Genomic DNA, 19,485 nt, shown 5'->3' with positions numbered 1-19,485 from the left:
GTCTGCAATTCATCAATCTGTTGCATCTTCGTTAAGTTGAAAATGGCAGAAACATTGGCAGAATAATCAAAGCCCTTTTATATATAGTAATAAAATAAAAGCTTAACGATCACTCTACACCCTATGAGAATTTTTCTAAATTTCCAGGGGTATTCTAGTGGTTATTAAAAAGTGGCCTCCCTTGGCACCCACACTAGACTAGAGTATGGGAGCTTAATCACCTCACCAACTCTAAAAATGTGATAATTTTGTTAAATCAGACGTTACTTGCTACAAAATTGATATTTTTACAACCAAAATACTTGGCGCCACGAAAATAAAAGACAAAGGCTTTATGTTGTATTTGGATGAGTTTTTGAGAAATTTTGTAGGGTTATGAGCAGAGAGAGAAATGATTAGAAATAGTAGTAATGATTGGAGAGAGAAATAAGAATAATGATTGGAGATAAGAGTGATTAATGATTAGAAGTAGGGTTAATGAGTGTTTTTTGAGTTGGAAATTTTTTTTTTAAACACTATCCAAACAAGGCATTTATCCAAACTCAAAAAGCCTTAAGAAGGTGAAAATAAAGCAAAAGAATATTCTACAAAGCTTGTTTTAAACTCTACTTCTTTGTAACCCGGTTTGACAACTAGGGGCGTGTGTTGTGCAATCTTAACTGTCCAAAAGTATTTTTAATGGTCCAAAAGAGTTCACAGCACATGCCGCGCAACCCAGTCCTCACTTTCGAAAATTCAAGGTTTGGGATCAAACTCTCTGTACTGGTTTTTGTCTGTACTTCTGTTCCCATATAATTTTAACGGTTAAATTACATGAAAATGTTTCAAACACTAGAATTTAGGACATGTTCGGATTTAGTGGCTAACCATAACTGTGAATCCTAAACCGCCCCTCGTGTAGCTTGAACCATGTCTCCATTGAGGGAGATGTACCAACTGAACTAAGAGCTCATTGGTGGACATGTTCTAACTAAAACACAAAAACGTGAGGAATTCGGTATAAAGGAATTGACGTGCAAGGTTTGTTCTCTCATATGGGGCCAATCCAATTTTTTTTTTACCTGCATATGGAGCCAGTTCATACGGAGTTTTTTTTCGACTTTAATTGTGCCCCACAACTAGTGGACGAAGTTCATGAGAGATTAGTCGAGGCCCACATGCTCAAAGTAATGAAAAAGAAAAAAAGTCTAGTCCTTCGTGAAAAATCAAATAAAAACCAAAAACAAAATAGAGATATGATTAATCACGCACCGACATTTTCCCCATGGGAGTAGTTGCAATAGTATTAGGGCGCGTCCAGAGCATAACCCTTCGCGGCTTTCACCACCTGAAATCTGAAACAAAATCGGTTACGATTTGAGAAAGCCGTTTATGGCAGAAGACGAGGACGAGGACGTAACGAATACATCTAGAGAGACAGAGCCGGAGACAGATTAATCGGAAAAATACCAAGCCGTTAGAGAGAGAGAGAGAGAGAGAGAGAGAGAGAGAGAGAGAGAGAGAGGGTATGGGGAAGGGGCCTTTGTCCTTCAGCCGGACGACCAGCCGCCGCCGCGCGAAGAAGTCGGCGGAGCCACCGCAGGCGGCGGGGATTGAGGTCATGGCCCTCGCGGCGGCGGCGTCCGCCAACAACTCGATCGCGGCGGCCGTGGTGTCGGCGGCGGGGAAGCCGAAGAAGAAGGCTGGCGGGGCGAGGCTGTGGATGCGGTTCGACCGGTTCGGCCAGTCGGAGCTGATCGAGTGCGACAAGAGCACCATCATCAAGCGCGTGTCCATTCCGGCTAGGGATTTGAGGATCCTTGGCCCCGTCTTCTCTCACTCCTCCAATATCCTAGGTAATTGCATGGTTATCATACGTAATTGAGATATACTCTTCGTATTTATTTATTTGATTGCTTTGAAATCATTCGTTTTTTATTGCTTATAATAAGCATAGCTCTCCATTTCATAGAAAACAAACATTAGTTTATACATGTCTAGGTGGGAATATGTAAATATATTTCTAGTGCTAACCTGTGTGGTTGCCATTTGGATACCTATACAGATTTGCCGAGCACATTTGAGGGAAAAAACAAAAAAAGACTTCCTGTTTCCATGTCATGTTCATCGTGAGCGGAAAATAGTTGTTGGGAATTCAAAGACATCCTATTGGTGTCCTTCGGGGAAAATGGGTTGCTACAGTGGAATTGGCCAGAAAAAATGTTTGAAACGGTTCGCCAACCAAGTTTGTGAAATAGAAAAGAGGGACTGAAAATGATACCGAACAGAAGTGTTTCAAATTTGGTCCTGAACTTTTTCTCAGCATGAATCTATCTATCGATACTATATATACAAATGTATCGAGCCTCCAAAAAGCCTCAAAATCCCCCAATTCAGAATTCTTGGAATATTGTTTTTCTTTCTTTCTTTCTTTTGAGATAGAGATTTGGGGAGCGGAGAGTTGGGAAGTAGATAAATAAAACTCACACTTTTTAGTTTTTGATGTTTGCTTTGTTTATACTTCCATAAACTTTAATTAAGTCAGAGTTAATTTTACTTACACTTCAACTTTTTTAATCCGTAACAGTAGATGTATACCTTCCCGTGCATAACGGAAGCAACGCTAGTATTAGGTATTCTTGTTTTCCAACATCAATAAACCCCTTGTCTCATAGTATAATGACCAAACCAGACCAAAGAGAGGTGCAAGTCCCTGTCAATTGGGGCTAGCTAGATGCACACACAATTGCTTCTGGTGATAACAACATATATATGTACACAATATGCAAAGGGTTGGTTGTGATGATGGAGTGAAGTTGAATTATTTTCTTTTGCAGCAAGGGAGAAAGCCATGGTTGTCAATTTGGAGTTCATCAAGGCTATAGTTACTGCTGAAGAAGTGCTGTTGCTTGATCCTCTCCGGCAGGAGGTTCTTCCATTTGTGGATCAGCTGAGGCAACAAATTCCTCATAAAACCCCGTCCAGAATACAAGGAGGGGGACAAACGACTGCACAAGACAATGAAATGCATTTGTCAACTGGGGGACAATGGTTACCTGTTCCCGAAGCCGTGGAAGGTTTGCAGTGTGAACTCCCTTTTGAGTTTCAAGTTCTTGAGATTGCATTGGAGGTTGTTTGTACATATTTGGACTCAAGCGTGGCAGACCTTGAGAGAGATGCTTACCCTGTGTTGGATGAACTGGCGAGGAATGTTAGCACCAAAAATCTTGAGCACGTACGGAGTTTGAAAAGCAATCTGACCCGTCTGCTTGCACGGGTACAAAAGGTATTCTTTATTCAATGCTCTTCATTTTCTGTTCCACGATGTAAATTACTTTCTGTTACACCACGTAGATTATTTCTTAAGCTCTTTGATTCAGGAAAATTTTGATATGTTGAAGGTATTCTTATGCATTATGACCCTTTTGCTTGCACGGGCAGTCTCCTTATAAGTTAGGATGAATTATAGAAGTAGATGTCGTAGGCCAAATTGACAGCAATTGGGTTTTACAATCCATTCCCCTCCCCTCTCATTTATTCGAATACTACAATAAGTATGTTTTTAGGGTAGAGTTTCATCTTTTTAGATGCAGGCTTCAATGAAGCATGTGGGAGGATGAGTGTACTTACCATGCCAGGTCTGCATTCTTTTTAGCTTAAAGTTTGTGCGGCAGTTGATTATTAGCTTGGTTATATGCATCAGGTTCACCCTTGGTATGCCTATTTTCAAGGTGAAGAGAGACACTGATCGATTTTGGCTGAAAGATTGGAGGCTGTCTTGTACTCCCTCCGTCCCACTTTGTTCCGCCTATTTCCTTTTTGGAACGTCCCAAAAAATTGTATATATCTCATAATCTATAATGTTTTTTATGATTTCGAAAACTTTGTTTAAAAAAATAAAATGAGATCTATCAAACAAGATCCATATTTAATATATAAAATATTATAGATTATGAGATATAGACAATTTTTTGGAACGTCCAAAAAAGGAAACAGACGGAACAAAGTGGGACGGAGGGAGTACTTATCACTGTGTGTCCTCCAAAATAGACCACCTCAATCATCTGTTGCGAAATGGACGAAAGGCTTATCATTTGAGAATCATTGGTTAGGCCTCTAGGGAGACATACTTGAGGCTGGATAGGAAATACAAATATCTTCTTGAGATAATGAGGTGTAGCTGAAATCTCCCTCTTCTAACTGAGGCGTGGTCTTATTAATAATAATGGCTAAAGACTTTTTTGCGAAAGTTTGAAATTAAGGAAGTAATGCTACCAATATTTGGTAGCTCTTATACTGGATACCCCTTCATGTTTGTTAATAGTTGTCGATGGTTTGCTTTTATCACTTTGTATTATGTTTAATCTGATACAAGTGTGTGCTTGATGTTAGGTGCGTGATGAAATTGAACATCTTTTAGATGACAATGAGGATATGGAGCATTTGTACTTAACAAGGAGATGGATTCAAAGTCAGCAATCTGAGGCTTTGTTAGGAGCTGCAGTTTCAAATAGCATTGTCAGTGGTGGACCGCATCTTCGGCATATTAATTCTAACAGGAGCGCAAGTTTAATGTCGAGCAACTATGTGGATGATCATGACGTGGAGGACTTGGAGATGTTGCTTGAGGCTTATTTCATGCAATTGGATGGGACTCGTAACAAGATGTTATCTGTAAGTAGTATTCTTCTTGACTATGGCGTTAGCAGAATTCATGTCTTGTGTAGTCTCGTAGTCGCACTTCTTGTGGTAATCTTATCCCAGGTTGGGAAGGAGAACCAGATCACATTTCCTGTCTTAAACACAACCAAAAAAGATTGAGAAACTTGGAATGAGATTCATAATTCCTATTCCGCCTCTTCATTCCCGACATAGGCCTGCAATTCCTTATTCTAAGATCGGAGAATGCAGAGTATATCGTTTCGAGTTTGTGGTATTAAGCATGCTAGGGTTTTGATTTCTGGCAGCTGCCCAGAGCGGGAGGCATCTGGGTTGGTTTTGCTAGATTGGCATCTTTTGATCTTTAACCCTGTGGTGTTAAATTAGATTGGTAAAAATTATTTTTTCAAATCACAACCCAAAAGCATCAAAATTGACACTTCTCAGAATCATCTTTAATCAAAATTTTAAGCTGCTTTTGCTCCCCAAGTAGAAAGTTGTGGCAAAACTATTGGCAAACTTTCCGCAGCGCCACAATCTAAATCTGTGCCCCCAAAGCTACTGGAATCTACTGGTGGTTTTTGGTACTATGCATTGCTGTTCTCTTTCTCGCTAAGAGATAGAAAGGGCAGGCACAAATACACTGAATACATTTATTTTCTGTACATTCGTATGAGAAATGATTTATTTTGACTTTGAAATTTCCAGGTTCGCGAGTATATTGATGACACTGAGGATTATGTAAATATCCAGCTTGACAACCAACGAAACGAACTCATTCAACTCCAGTTGACACTGACGATTGCATCTTTTGCTATTGCAGTCGGGACAATGATTGCTGGGGCATTCGGTATGAACATCCCGTGTCAACTGTACGATATTGATGGGGTATTCAACACTTTCGTTGGAGTTCTTACTGCTTCCTGTGTCTTACTTTTCCTGCTTGTTCTTGGATATGCCAGATGGAAGAAGCTGCTTGGATCATGATTTCCCTCATAATCTATTACTCCTGTCTTATATACATTACAGATTTAGAGATTTAATTTCTTCCTCCTTCCTTGGAAAATCTTCTAGTTATAAACTGCAGTTCAGGTCCATATCAAAGTGCCTTTTGTCTGGTATATTTATTTATTAACCATTTGTTGTATACTATTAGTTAAGGTTGATTATGTCAAGCGAGGGATGTGTCGTAATCTGCTTCGATCATTGGTCTCCTCCCCCAAGTTGTTATACAGCTGTTTGAAGGGAAAATGACGGTCAAGGACATATTTTGATACTAATTAATACCCGTCAAAGACATTTTCAGCATTAACAAATGTTCTTAGTTTGTTCTTGACATGTATTAATTATCAAAAACACGTCCTGAGCCGTCATTTTCCCTGAAAATCATCTTGTTCGTTTTTTATGCTCAAAATCCCTCGCATGGTTTTCAATAAACACACTCTCTCTCTTTACTCATTACTTTTAAAAATCTCCCATGAAACGCAAACCGAACAGAGTCTAAAGATTTGGATCAAAGATCTGGTAAGAAAAAAGAAATGGAAAAGGTGAAGTCAAAGGATGTTGTAACCGTTCAACTTCTTATCAAGATCCTTGATCCGAAACACCCCTTGAGCATTTCTGTGGCATTTTGTCAATACGTCGGATACCAATTTATGCCAAGTGCAGAGGGTGAATTTCACAGTGCTGCAATTGCAGCCCTCGTTGTTGCAAGAATCAAGATCTTCTGCTGTGAAAGAAATTGTGCCCTCCGAATATATTTGTTTTGAGTAACGCATCTCGGAATAAAGATATTGAAAAGTTGGTCGAAAACTGAATGGAAAAGTCGTATTCAAGATTACTCAAGATTTAGAGCATCTCCAACCAAGGACGTAAAATTTGACATGGTATGCCAAAGTGGAAGAATTGGCGTGTGAAACAATTTCAACAAAAATGTCAAATGTTTACGTGTTATTTGACATCTCCACTCTCATGCCAAATTTGACATGTGATGTCAAAAAACTTCTTTCTATTACTTTTCTCCAAAACTTGCTGCAATAAAATAATTGACATGATGATGGAGCAATTCCAACTCAAATGTCAAATGCTTATCAATCTGACGCCGGATCAGAACACATTTTTCTCTGAATATATGCACTTATATATCACACTGGATTAGACCTATTTGTTCAAAGAGAAATATGATCCAATCAGGCTTCGAATGGTAGCCGACGAACATGACTTTTCGTGGTCAAAGGTCTCGACGAGCTCTACTGTCACACCCCACCCCGGGCCAGCACTCAAATGAGCTTAAACCGACGTGAGGGTGCAACATCAACCACCAACCCATTTCTATAACTCAAGTTTTAGCAACTAAATTAACCAACAACCATTTTATTGATAACGCAAAACTTAACGTTCTTACTAACACAGCGGAAGTCTTAAGAAAGCATTAAACTATACAATAAACCAAATTTAAACATAGGCTGCAACTACATCCCTATCTACAAAATTTTGCCAAAACTAGTCCAGCCTTCCCGACATGCTACCCTAAGCGAGCGTACAACCCCACGACGATCAGCAGTGGATATCTACAACGCCTGCAAAACTGGATTCCAAAATAGAATCCAGGAGTGTTTATGAGACATGGATGTAATTCCATATTAAAGGTGCAGCTAAAAGATATATTTCAACCAATCAAATAGTGAACCAAGCAATTAAAAGCAACACCGGGCACAAAGCCAATAATTTAAGGAATAAAGCCTTTTGGCATTAAGCCAATCACCGGGCACACAGCCAATAGTTTAAGGCATAAAGCCAATCACCGGGCACACAGCCAATAGTTTAAGGCATAAAGCCAATCACCGGGCATTAAGCCAACAATCAAGTTCAATTCAATATAGAATAACATCTATGAATCAAACACTCACCTCGTACTCCAAAAGAAAGTACAACTATGGTTTCGGTGCTCCTTGATTCACCGACTCGTCACCTATCCACAAGCCAAACATTTTAGTATAGAAATACTTTTAAGGCTTTAACAAATGCATTAACAATGTTCTGCATCAATTCAACTATTTAGTAATTGCCGAACAAAAGTAAATTCACCAATTCGTACCCAAAACCAAGAATTCCACAATTTCACACATTATCAACAGAACCACTGATCGATTTCTGACTATAGAATTCTATAGGTTTCGAAGAATACTACAAGACTACCACCACTAGCAAGAAGGCTTCTAGTACATCAATCTAGATATAAAATTTGCCCAAATTGGACTCCGAATGACTAAGATATGCTCAATTGAAATTACACATCTAAAACATAAACTACAGACCCAGCAGAACAGTCTGCGATCGAATGCTCATTAAAAATCACACACTTAATCTTTTCCAATATTTCCAACGCCAAAACAACACCAACTGATCAAGGTTTAAGACTCAATAGCATCCATAGTCAGTAAGTATATTGAACTATGACAAAACTGATGAAGAACACAGCTATAAAACCTGCCCAGAATTTTAGAATCACCAAACTATTAACTTCGGAACCAAAACTGATTTTGCTCAGACCAAACTATTAAGGCACACTCTTTACAGATTCAGAAAGATATACAAGTCTAGTTTCGGAATCAAGAAACAGTGCGTAAAACCAATACCCGAGCAAGAAGTTATGCCCGTTTTTCCAACACGTGTCTGGGCTGTCTGCCCAGATGCGAATCTGACTGCAGCCCGGTTAAAGATTTTTATCTTTTTCCAGGTTTCTCAGAAAATTCTGAAATTTTTACAGCATAAACTACACACAAAGAAGCATCTACAGTAAAAATACCAGAAAATAACATGAACGGTATGTCAATGGTAAAAATTCGTCAAAAACAGGACAGACTCAACTCTGCTCAAAACACAGTTATGCATATTCATATGTTATACACGAATTTTCAGGAATAAACTCAACTCCAAGCTCAATAACCTTCTGCTATGGATTCAATCCAGCTCTAACTAGATGCAGAACAAAAAACATAGCATGAGAAATAGGAAATTCAATACTTAAAAGAGATGTAAATTACCTAATTAAGCTTCAAATCCCTTCTTCCTTCTTCTTTCTCTCCTCACGGCTGATCTCTCTCTCTCTCTCTCTCTCTCTCTCTCTCTGTCTCTCTCACGTTGGTACAAACCACCTGATGGGTTTGTTCTCTTCTATTTTTTTCTTTTGTTTTAAAAGAACACACACAACACCACACCATACACACGGCACACATGCACAATTTCAAAGAAAAATTGCACTTCAGCCCTTTAAGTTATTAAATATGACATTTAAGCACCTCAATTAAAAAGGGTGTTACATCTACAATATAAATGAATCCGATCATTATTGCGAGCTTGGAATGGGGCACAAAAAAAAAATTAAAATGGACGATAATGGATCATAGCAACTTGCCAGGCCCCATAGCAAAATTGCCCCGGATCCAACCCGCGTTTCAGCCCGGAATTGGGGACCCGGGGTGCTATAGTGCAGTCAATCCGGTCATTCATCTCGGCAATGGACGGCTCGGATTTTTCTTCGAACAATGGACGGCTAGAATTTGTAGGAGCTCGGACTAAATTCAAACCATCCGCACCGAGATGGACGGTCGGATCGGCCGCACGATAAGGTGTAATGCGGTGGATGCACTACAGCCTCTCCGGTTGATTAAATTGGTACTTATCGGAATCATCCTCGTACAGCCCCAAATCGAGCAAACCTCATCGCGAGCTTGTGAGCGACGACAACGCAACCAACAGGTTCCTCTCTCTCTCTCTCTCTCTCTCTCTCTCTCTCGCAACTGAAAATGGTGTGGCCCTGAACAACCCCCTGCTTTCTTCTTTGTGATTGAGATTTTTGAAAATTATTCTCTAATTGTTTTCCTTTCTTTTGATGGGAATGGGAATTAACCCATTCATGATTCCTAGTTACTTTTATACTTACCTGGAAAAGGATTTACTAGTTTATAATTTCTTTTCTTGAGAGAGTAAATGTCAAAGATTTAAATTTTGTTAGTGCAACAAAATGTGTTTTTGCATTGCCAGTTACTATAAAAAAAAAAATTAATAATAATTTGTTTGTCTTTAAGCTTGAGAGATTCCACTTGTTTGTAGCAAGCACCCCTCTCTTTTTTGCATATCACCTGGTATGTTGGTTATCACTCTTTGCTGCAGCACCACATCACTCTAACACGGGGAAACGAGCGCCGCGATCCTCCTCCTACGTAAATCTCTTTGCGCGCCCCCCGGACACACGCCCCCGACCCCACCCCCCACCCTAACTTTCAGGTGAACTCTTTTCACATTTAACAATCCCCAGGCACGCCGGTATAAGATACTAAATTTGGAGGATAACAAAATGCTTGATATGCATTGAGGTCTGTTTGGTGGGGTCATGCTGAAAATAGGGGACTTTCCATTTTTTCATTTATTTATTTGGAACTAATTAACCCTATTTTTGCGGTTGATTGGATTGTGTGTAGAGGGATGATGAGCATTTGGAGGATCGAATAAGCCAGCTGCTGGATGAAATTCTTGCCTGCATTTTATCCCTCCTAGAACTTAGAGAAGCAGGAAGAAGCAGTGTGCTTTCACATAGATGGAGGGATTTGTGGAAATTCACCACCAGTTTGATGTTTATCAGGTTGGTTGGAATGCTAGCCACGAGAGAACTTACTCTCAAAAACCTGAGGTTGGAGCTCAGGGCGCTAAGGAAAAAAGCTCCGCTGCAAAAATGGCTCTATCATAGTTCGGGGGACCCTTCAAGGTAGTTGGTTCGGTGTTTACAAAGGATGAGTACGTCAAAGCTGGTATGCAACTTCAAAGTCTGGTCTGTAAAGCGACCGAAGCTGATGAGAAATTGAAGGTGCTTAAGGAGTCGATTGCTTCAGAGGAAGCAAAAAAAGCTAAGGAAAAGTTGGAAATTTTGGAGGAGGAGACTGCTCTCAAAGCGGCTCGTAGTGTAGCCGTTCCAAATGCTTCGAGACAATGATTGCTGGGGCGTTTGCTATGAACATCCCGTGTCAACTGTGCGATACTGATGGGGTATTCAACACCTTCGTTGGAGTTCTTACTGCTGCCTGTGTCTTACTTTTCCTGCTTGTTCTTGGATATGCCAGATGGAAGAAGCTGCTTGGATCATGAGTTCCCTCATAATCTACTACTCCTTGTCTTGTATAGATTACAGATTTAGAGATTTAATTTGTTCCTCATTCCTTGAAAAATCTTCTAGTTATAAACTGCGGATCAGGTCCATATCAAAGTGCCTTTTGTCTGGTATATTTATTTTATAAATCACTTGTTGGGTTATAGTTAACGTTGATAATGTTAGGGAGGGATGCGTCGCAATCTGCTTCGATCATTGGTCCCCTCCCAAGTTGTTAAACAGCTGTTCGCATCATTAAGGATTTGGATCAAACATCTGGGTAAAGAAAAAAGAAATGGAAAAGGTGATGTCAAAGGATGTAAAGGCTTTTTAACCATTCAACTTCTTATCAAGATCCTTGATCCAAACACCCCTTGAGCATTTCAGCGGCATTTCATCGATATGTCAGATACTCATTTTATGCCGAGTGCAGTGCAGAGGGTGGATTTCACTGTGCTGCAAGTGCAGGAATTCTTTTGTTTAGAGCCTGTTGCATTTGTATCTGTAAATGGTAATGGATTACTGGTGTACTTGTATCTTATGGCTAAAACAAGTTAGTTGCCTAATGGTATACATGCTGCATGTTTCAGATTTTACTGATGTCTGCTCTGCACCTGGAAATTATGATTGTATTTCGGTCGTGGATTTGTGGAGGAATTTCCCAAAGGCAATGGAAAATCGAACACGAGAACCGAGGATCTGATTTTTCTTACCTTTACTTTCCCGATGTAAATTCATGATCCAAACACAACCTATAGAATTTTGACGTGTCTCTGATATAAGTGTTATGAGTTTATAACATTTTGATGCACTGGAGTTGTCTTCCTGTTAATCAGGGGGTATGTGTTATTGTACAACAAATGTATGTACTATAGAATGATTCTCTTTGCTTTCATTGAGCATTTTAGCTCATGTGGTTTTGGGAGGAGATCAATTCGATACCTTGGGAGTAGATTTAAAGATGGGGAATAATTGGGAGCAATGGTGTGACATATGAGGAATTTTTTATTCCTTTGATTGTCAACACCAGTAATTTTCCAGCCGTCTTGGGCAGCAGTGTCCCAACACTTTATCTACCACATATTGGCGGTGTCCAAGACCATTGAAAGTTTTTTCTTGCCCACACTTACCAGGAATTTTGTTCCCTGCTTTGGACTTAATGGAGATGCCAGTGGAAATGAAATGAAAAGGTACAAGTTATAACGGGGAAATGAAGGTTAATTTGATCAGCAATGCTACATACACATTCACCGACCACACCCTTCTGACATACATGTAAGTCCTGCCATGTGATTCCCATAGGAGCCCACGTGTAAGTGAGAGGGTGTATCGGTGGGTGTGTACCTTACATTTACGTAATTTGATTCAGATTTTAGGTTAACTCTTTTTTTTTTTTTGAGGTGACACATTTTGAGGGGTGTGTACCTAACTCTTTTTTGCATATGGTACACATTTTTAAGGGGTGTGTACTATAAAATTTCCCCTGTCTTCACAACTCAACAACCGTGAGAATCCAGCACACTAAAAAATGTACTTTTTCATTTTTATTTTTTAATGATTCATTCCTCATTTATCGGTTTTCAAAAATATAAAACAAAAAAAAATTGTATTTTCTCAACCATCATAAAATAGGACCTATTTTGAAGAAAACAAAAAATTCTAGGAAGGCAAATGCCAAATAAGGTAGTGGTACTTATCTGTGTAACAATTTCCATTGTCGGATTTATTTTTTTCCTGTTGTTGCAAGAATTAGGATCTTCAGCTGTGAAAGAAATTGTCTCCACCAAAAGCATGAAAAGTTTACTACATCAGTTTAGCTATTTGTTTAGGTATTATATACATGCATTAAAAATGCTCGGTACTTATAGCTATCGACTGTAGCATAGCAAAAGCATAAACTATTATTATTTTAATGTCAACACCCACTTGGCCACTTTATCGATTTGTCCTCTCTCTCTCTCTCAAGTTACTCCATACTCATCTCTCTCTCCTCATTTAAAGATGATAAAATACCATTATAATAAAATAGAGAGCAAGTGCAGAGCATTGCTGTAGAGGCAATACAAAAAGTAGTAAATAGGTAAAGTGCAAAAATTATGTTATGAATAGCCAATTTACCTATTTATTGGTGCACTTGCTCTAACGCATCTCGGAATAAAGATATCAAAAAGATAGTCGAAAGTTGAACGGTTGTGTGTGCAGCATTTTTGTCAAGATTTAGAGTATCTCCAACCAAGGACGTCAAATTTGACATGGTATGCCAAAGTGAAAGAATTGACATGTGAAACAATTTCAACCCAAATGTCAAATGCTTACGTGTCATTTGACATCCCCACTCTCATGCCAAATTTGAGATGTAATGTAATTTCTTCCATTACTTTTCTCCAAGACTTCCTAAAATAAAATAATTGACACGATGATGGAGCAATTCCAACCTAAATGTTAAATGCTTATCAATCGATGCCTGATCGGAACACATTTTTCTCTGAATACGTGCACTTATCGCATTGGATTAGACCTATTTGTTCAAAGAGAAATATGATCCAATCAGGCTTCAATTGGTGACCGACGACCATGATTTTTTCATAATTGAAGGTCTTGACGAGCTCTACAATACGAACAAATCCAATAATTATTGCGAGCCCGGGATGTGGCCCAAAAAAATTTCAAATGGACGGTAATGGACCATAGCAACTTCACTCGACCCTTGCACAATTATTTTGGGCCAAAACGAGAGGAGAGGAGGGAGGGAGGAGAAATTTTTCAGTGCCCCGCTCGGCACTCTCGAGCTGTCCGATGCATTTTTGAACGGTTCAGATTGAAACTTTCTCTCTCCTCTCACCCCTCCTCTTTCTCTCTCCTTTTTCTCTCCCCAAATCTGAACCGTCCAAAATCGCATTGGACGGCTTAGATTTGCCGAGCAGTACCACGTGGTACCCACCCAACACTGAAAAATTCCTCGGGAGTGAGAGAGAGTGGGTCCACCATCTCCTTGGTCAGATTTGTGTATAGATTCCTCAAATTTTAATTTAGGCTCTGTTTGGAACTTACGGAAAGAAAAGAAAGGAAAGGAAAATAAAAGAGAAGGAAAATGAGAGAAAAATGGGAGAGAAAATTTACTATTCACTACACCCAAAATCTTTATTTTCTTCTCTTTCTCTACAACCAAATAATAGGAGGAAAAATTCTTTAATTTTTCTTTCTTTTCCAAACAGAGCCTTAGGTTGAGTTCTCTCCCGTGGGTGACCCGTAGCAAAATTGCCCCGGATCCGCGTTTCAGCCCGAATTCAGTTGGTACTACTGTCTCAGAATCATCCTCGTTCAGCCCCAAATCGGGCAAACAAACCTCATGTGAGCGACGACAAGACAACCAACAGGCTCCTCCCTCTCTCTCTCAACCGAAAATGGTGTGGCCCTGAACAACCCCTGCTTTCTTCTTTGTGATTGAGATTTTTGACGAAAGACTGCAGCTTTAAAATTCTTCTGTAAATGTTTTCCTTTCTTTTGATGTTTACAGTAGTAGATGTTGGGAATGCCTAGAATTCGTTTGTGGTACATTGGTTAATTATATTATTCAATGTTTTTCATCCTATCTCCTATTATTAATAGGGGACTTGGGTGACTTCTTGGAATAATCTTTTGGGTGGCTAGACTTCTATCTCGTATTGTGGCATTTCTTGAATTACGGATTACAGTCGGTTCTTTGTATTTCTTCTCCACGTTGATTAGTGAATTTTCTATCTCCTCACCCGTGGTGTATTTATCTTGAGGAACCACGTATATCTTGTGTCTCTTGTGATTTCTTATTTAGTTTTCTCTTTATCGTGAGTGGCGTGCAATTTTGTTCACCTTTCTTAAAAGAGGATGAACATTACCCTCTCTCTCATTGGTTGAAATGGTGCGGACCCCACTACAAAATGATGTCATGCTTACCATGCAATACACTTTTTGGAAAGCATGACATCACTTTGTGGTAGGGTTCACGTCATTTCAACCAATAGAAAGGAGGATAATGTTCACCCTCTTAAGTGGAGGGTGAACAAAACTCAACTCCTTTCTTGTTCTTAGCTTGCATTCGTAGAATTCTTTACAACAAACAAGATACACATACTCCCTCTTTTGATGGGAATGAACTCCTAGTTACTTACTCCTATATACTTATATGGAAAAGGATTTAGTTTTTTACACCCATCAATCCCATTTTAAATGCTCCTTACGTAAAGTCTGCTTATTTTGCCTTTCGAAATTTTTTTATTTTTCATAATCTTTTTTGTATCGTTTTAAAGTACTCATTAAGCTCTTTTGAACGATGTGAAACAAAGTTAAAAATTAATTCTGAAAGCACTTTATTTTTCGAGGTCAAAGTTACACAGTTTTTTGTAAGGAGCATTTAAATTGGGATGGAGGGAGTAATTTCTTTTCTTGAGGAGTACTGCTATGGGTACCGACGGTACCCATAGGGAAAATGCACCGACGGCCACCGGACGGCCGTCTCCGGTCACCGGACGGCCGATCCGAGCCGTCCAAAAATTTTAAAAAATAAAACCGAGTGGCCTTATGCGAGAATCAATGGCATCCGAGGTGTGTAGGGTACTTGATCCGAGCACCCATTTTTCGTGTATATTTGTATATACGTGTATATACACGAAAAAGGGGTACTCGGATCAAGTACCCTACACACCTCGGATGCCATTGATTCTCGCGAAAGGCCACTCGGTTTTATTTTTTAAAATTTTTGGACGGCTCGGATCGGCCGTCCGGTGACCGGAGACGGCCGTCCGGTGGCCGTCGGTGCATTTTCCCTATGGGTACCGTCGGTACCAATAGGATTTCTGTTTCTTGAGAGAGTATGTCAAAGATTGAAATTTTGTTAGTGCAACAAAATGTGTTTTTGCATTGTCAGTAACTATATAAAAAAATAAAAATTGTTCTTCTTTTTGCATAGCAATTGGTTCTTGATAAATAACAATATAGATGTTGGTTATCAGTTATCACTCTTTGGTGCAGCACCACATAACTCTAACATGGGAAAATGAGCGCGGCGATTCTCCTCCTACACCAACCACCAAGTGAACTCTATTTCAGTGGACTTTCATTTCACATTTAACAATCCCCAGGCATGCTGGTATAAGATATTAAATTACGAGAATGACACAATACTTGATATGCATTGAGGTCTATTTGGTGGGGTCATGCTGAAAATAGGTGTCTTCTAATTTTTTCGTTTATTTCTTTGGAACTAATTAACCCCATTTTTGCGGTTGATTTGATTGTCGGTAGAGGGATGATGAGCATTTGGAGGATCGAATAAGCCAGCTGCCAGATGAAATTCTTGCCCACATTTGATCTCTCCTAAAACTTAGAGCAGCAGGAAGAAGAAGTGTGCTTTCACATAGATGGAGGGATTTGTGGAAATTCACCACCAATTTGAATTTTATCAAGTTGGTTGGAATGGTAGCCACGAGAGAACTTACTCTCAAAAACTTGAGGTCGGAGCTCAAGGGTGCACGGAGAAAATGCCCCGCTGCAAGAGTGGCTCTTGTCCAGTTCATGGATCGCTCCTTTGGAAGCGGTGCGACACATACAGATGAGGAGAACGTCGTAGCTTGTGCACTGTCCTGGTATTCTAGCTTTTATTTCGATATCTGGCAGACCTTTGTTTGTTAAGATGCCAGAACTTCATCTTGAAGTTTGGTTCCCCAAAGTCAAGCACGGGTGCTGTGTATGTCTTCTAAGGGATGAGCTCACAGTCTCATGTATCGTACCACCATGACTTTGCTCAAGTGCCTTGTTCGGATGACATTTTGGAAACAAAATTCCAACTCAAAAAACACTTATTATCCCTACTTTCATTTATCTCTCCTCTCTTCAATCATTATTCTCATTTATCTCTCTATCTCTTTCCACTTATTATCCATATCTCCAATTATTAACGTAATTTCTCTCTCCATTCATTAACCAAAAACCAAACTAAATTTTTTTCAAAACACCATCTAAACAAGGCAAAAACAACAGTATCTTGTTTATGTATGTTTGTTCCATTTGTTTCTCTAACCATCACACTGAAGAGTACTAGTTCCAAAATCCCTAGCTAGCTCTGCCTCTTGGACTGTTAGAAGGATTTTGTGAGACCAAGAGTGCAACCTTGGATTAAATATGTGGTTGGAAATGGGCGTGATGTTTTTCTGTATGGCATAACTGGCATCCTCTTTCTTAGTCCTCTGCATCCCAGATATGATGATCGTTTAAGGCACGCTTGGGAAGGTATTTGTCTCTGCTAAGGTGGAATGTGGCTTCGCTGTAAATTTTTGAATTGCAGAAAGTTGGGGAGAACTAGGACAGAGTTTGATGATTTGAGGCTAACTAAAATGATTTCCAGAATCTAAAGTACATTTTGCCCAATGACCGCGTCATTCCGTGTCAAAAATAAACTTATAAAAACTTGGAGTTAACTACTACTCTGTAGAATAATGGTTAAGGCTGAGTGTCGATCCTCAGGGACAGTATGACTATGTTACGCTAAATTCGATTAACTTTTAGATTAATTCAGACAGAAAAAAAGTTGGATTGATTTGATCTTGAGAACTGATTAAATAACGAAAACAATTAAAGTAAGAGTTTGAAAGTTGATGGAAAAAAGATCTAGGGTTTCGAATCCACTTCGACCACGTAACAACGATATACATAGGCTAGATTTAATTATTCGAATCAGAAGGGATTATCGCTAGGACTTGCAAATCCTTTCAATAATCGTCAAGAAAATAATTGCATTGTTAAAAGGCATAGACTATCTCATAGCACAGACCGTCTCAGTAGCACGGTCAGGCCTCCTAACGGCACGATCCGTCTTATGAGTATAATCTATCTCAGAACTCCAATCACAATCAATGAAAACCATTGTATAACTCGTATTTGAAAGCGTGCATACAAATACTCAATAGATTAAAATCATTAAAAATCATTCTGTTTGATCAAAACAAAACGGGTTCTTAGTCATACAATCGATCCGAATAATAAATCAAAATCCTACGCATAAACAGAGTTACTGGACACGAAATTTCATCTTTCCCCTAGACAAGAGGTTTAGCCGGCCATAGAAATGAGAACCGTAAATGTATGAATTGATGAAGTCATGGTTGGAATGCTAGAAAGTCCGCTGATCTGGTCGAGAGCCTCAGGTCCCAAAAACTGCCGCAGCCAAGAGCTTCTGAAGCTTTTTTTTCAAAACCCTTATTTTTCTCAACTTTTTTTTAATTGCCGTCGCAGCTTTTTTCCTTTGTCAGGCCATAACATGGCTTAATATTAGAGTTATTACACCCTAGGTCCTTAGACTTTGGAACATGCCACAAGTTGGTCTCTAAACTTCTTAAAGTTTGCACTTTAACTCATTAACATGTCAAGCCTCCAAGTATCTACAAACACAAGAAACGCATCAATAATCTCCAAATAATAATATAAATGGACTTAACAAGCCATAAATTAGAAGGATTAAATGGGTACTTTTCAGCACCTATCACCCAAAAAATGTTTCGTTAAATTTTGACTGCTTGGTTAAATTTATTCAAGCCTTTGTTAAATACTCCTTAAAAAGCTAATGGATGCACAGAATACATAAAGTTGAACTTTCTTTTATCCAAAAGACCAAAAGGAAGTTCCAAGCTTTTTAAGGAAGTTTTGAATGGACATATATGGCAAGCGTATACTTGGTGGTTGTTGCCATTGGTGGTGTAAACATGATGAATATTTTTTTTTTCTTTTGATTGTCAATAGGAGTAATTTTTCAGCGGCGATAGTGTCCTAACACTTTCTCCACCACACATTAGAGATCCATATTTTTAGTATTGTTGAGTTTCATGTTTTTCTTGCCAACACATACCAGGAATTATGTTCCTTGCTTCGGACCGGATGGAGATGCTAGGTGAAATGAAATGGAACAGTATAATGGGGGAAATGAAGGTTAATTTGATCAGCAATGCTACATACACATCTACCCATCACACATCCGACCGCACCCTTCTCACATACATGTAGACCGCACCATGTGATTCTCATATGTGAAGCCCACATATATGTGAGAGGCTGTGGTAGGTGGGTGTGTACCTAACATTCTCTTGTAATTTGATTCAAATTTTAGGTTAACTTTATTATTATTATTATTTTAAGGTCACATGTTTTGGACCAACAAAGGTGCATATGTACACACTTTGAGGGGTGTGCAGCGTGCACTATAGAATTTTCCCGGGTCTTCACAGCTCACCAACCGGGAGAATCCAGCACACTGTTGGCAAGAAAACAAGAAGATCCAGGAAGGCAAATGTCAAATAAGGTAGTGGTCCTTCTCTGGAAGAAAAGATCTCAACCCTGGTTCTAGTAGTTTGCCCAATGTAGATATATGTGTAACAATTTCTATTTTCGGATTTACATATCTTTACTTCAAAAATTCCTGAATTCCAGAGATTAAGGGGCCATATGATTTTGGCACTCCGAAATTTGTCTTTTAGTGACTAAAACACAAATATCGGAGTGCCATCATAAAAAATTAGAGTGCCAAATTCAAGAGCTGCAAGGTCTCAAACCATTTTTTTTTGTTGTTGTTGCAAGAATCAAGATCTCCTGATGTGAAAGAAAATAAAGTCTCCAAATAGATTTGATTGAGTAACACGTCTTGGAGTAACTATATCAAAAAAATTAGTCAAAAACCG

At 39.1% G+C, this 19,485-nt stretch overlaps 2 protein-coding genes and 1 long non-coding RNA gene across 3 annotated transcripts; 2 read left to right on the top strand and 1 right to left on the bottom strand.

Annotated features, from left to right (window-relative positions):
• The first annotated feature begins 1,253 nt into the window (after nucleotides 1-1,253).
• LOC131306445 (magnesium transporter MRS2-4-like) lies at nucleotides 1,254-5,844 on the top strand. The gene is made up of 4 exons (XM_058332670.1): nucleotides 1,254-1,835; nucleotides 2,817-3,265; nucleotides 4,372-4,653; nucleotides 5,347-5,844. Exons 1-4 carry the CDS (start codon nucleotides 1,508-1,510, stop codon nucleotides 5,623-5,625), a joined length of 1,338 nt encoding a protein of 445 aa, XP_058188653.1. The 5' UTR covers nucleotides 1,254-1,507; the 3' UTR covers nucleotides 5,626-5,844.
• A 1,162-nt stretch (nucleotides 5,845-7,006) lies between these two features.
• On the bottom strand, nucleotides 7,007-7,806 carry LOC131306444 (uncharacterized). The gene is made up of 2 exons (XR_009193905.1): nucleotides 7,548-7,806; nucleotides 7,007-7,225 (listed from the first exon to the last, which is right to left on the bottom strand). It is a non-coding gene; the product is annotated as an uncharacterized LOC131306444 (long non-coding RNA).
• A 1,434-nt stretch (nucleotides 7,807-9,240) lies between these two features.
• On the top strand, nucleotides 9,241-10,957 carry LOC131307093 (putative F-box/FBD/LRR-repeat protein At5g56810). Its single transcript, XM_058333511.1, has 2 exons — nucleotides 9,241-9,399; nucleotides 10,122-10,957. The coding sequence occupies exons 1-2, from the start codon at nucleotides 9,241-9,243 to the stop codon at nucleotides 10,407-10,409; spliced, it is 447 nt and encodes a 148-aa protein (XP_058189494.1). The 3' UTR covers nucleotides 10,410-10,957.
• The last annotated feature ends 8,528 nt before the right edge of the window (nucleotides 10,958-19,485 follow it).

This window comes from Rhododendron vialii, chromosome 11a (assembly GCF_030253575.1).
Source record: "Rhododendron vialii isolate Sample 1 chromosome 11a, ASM3025357v1".
In the NCBI taxonomy this organism is placed as follows: domain Eukaryota; kingdom Viridiplantae; phylum Streptophyta; class Magnoliopsida; order Ericales; family Ericaceae; genus Rhododendron; species Rhododendron vialii.
Note: the sequence above shows the minus strand (reverse complement) of the source record. Positions and strands in the feature narration are given on the sequence as shown.

Excerpts from the sequence above, each read along its gene's own strand:
- LOC131307093 (XM_058333511.1), top strand. The coding sequence starts at position 9,241 with ATGGACGGTCGGATCGGCCGCACGATAAGGTGTAATGCGGTGGATGCA. Across the intron at positions 9,400-10,121 it reads GACGACAACGCAACCAACAG|AGGGATGATGAGCATTTGGA; the intron begins GTTCCTCTCTCT and ends GATTGTGTGTAG.
- LOC131306445 (XM_058332670.1), top strand. The coding sequence starts at position 1,508 with ATGGGGAAGGGGCCTTTGTCCTTCAGCCGGACGACCAGCCGCCGCCGC. Across the intron at positions 3,266-4,371 it reads TGCTTGCACGGGTACAAAAG|GTGCGTGATGAAATTGAACA; the intron begins GTATTCTTTATT and ends GCTTGATGTTAG. Across the intron at positions 4,654-5,346 it reads CTCGTAACAAGATGTTATCT|GTTCGCGAGTATATTGATGA; the intron begins GTAAGTAGTATT and ends TGAAATTTCCAG.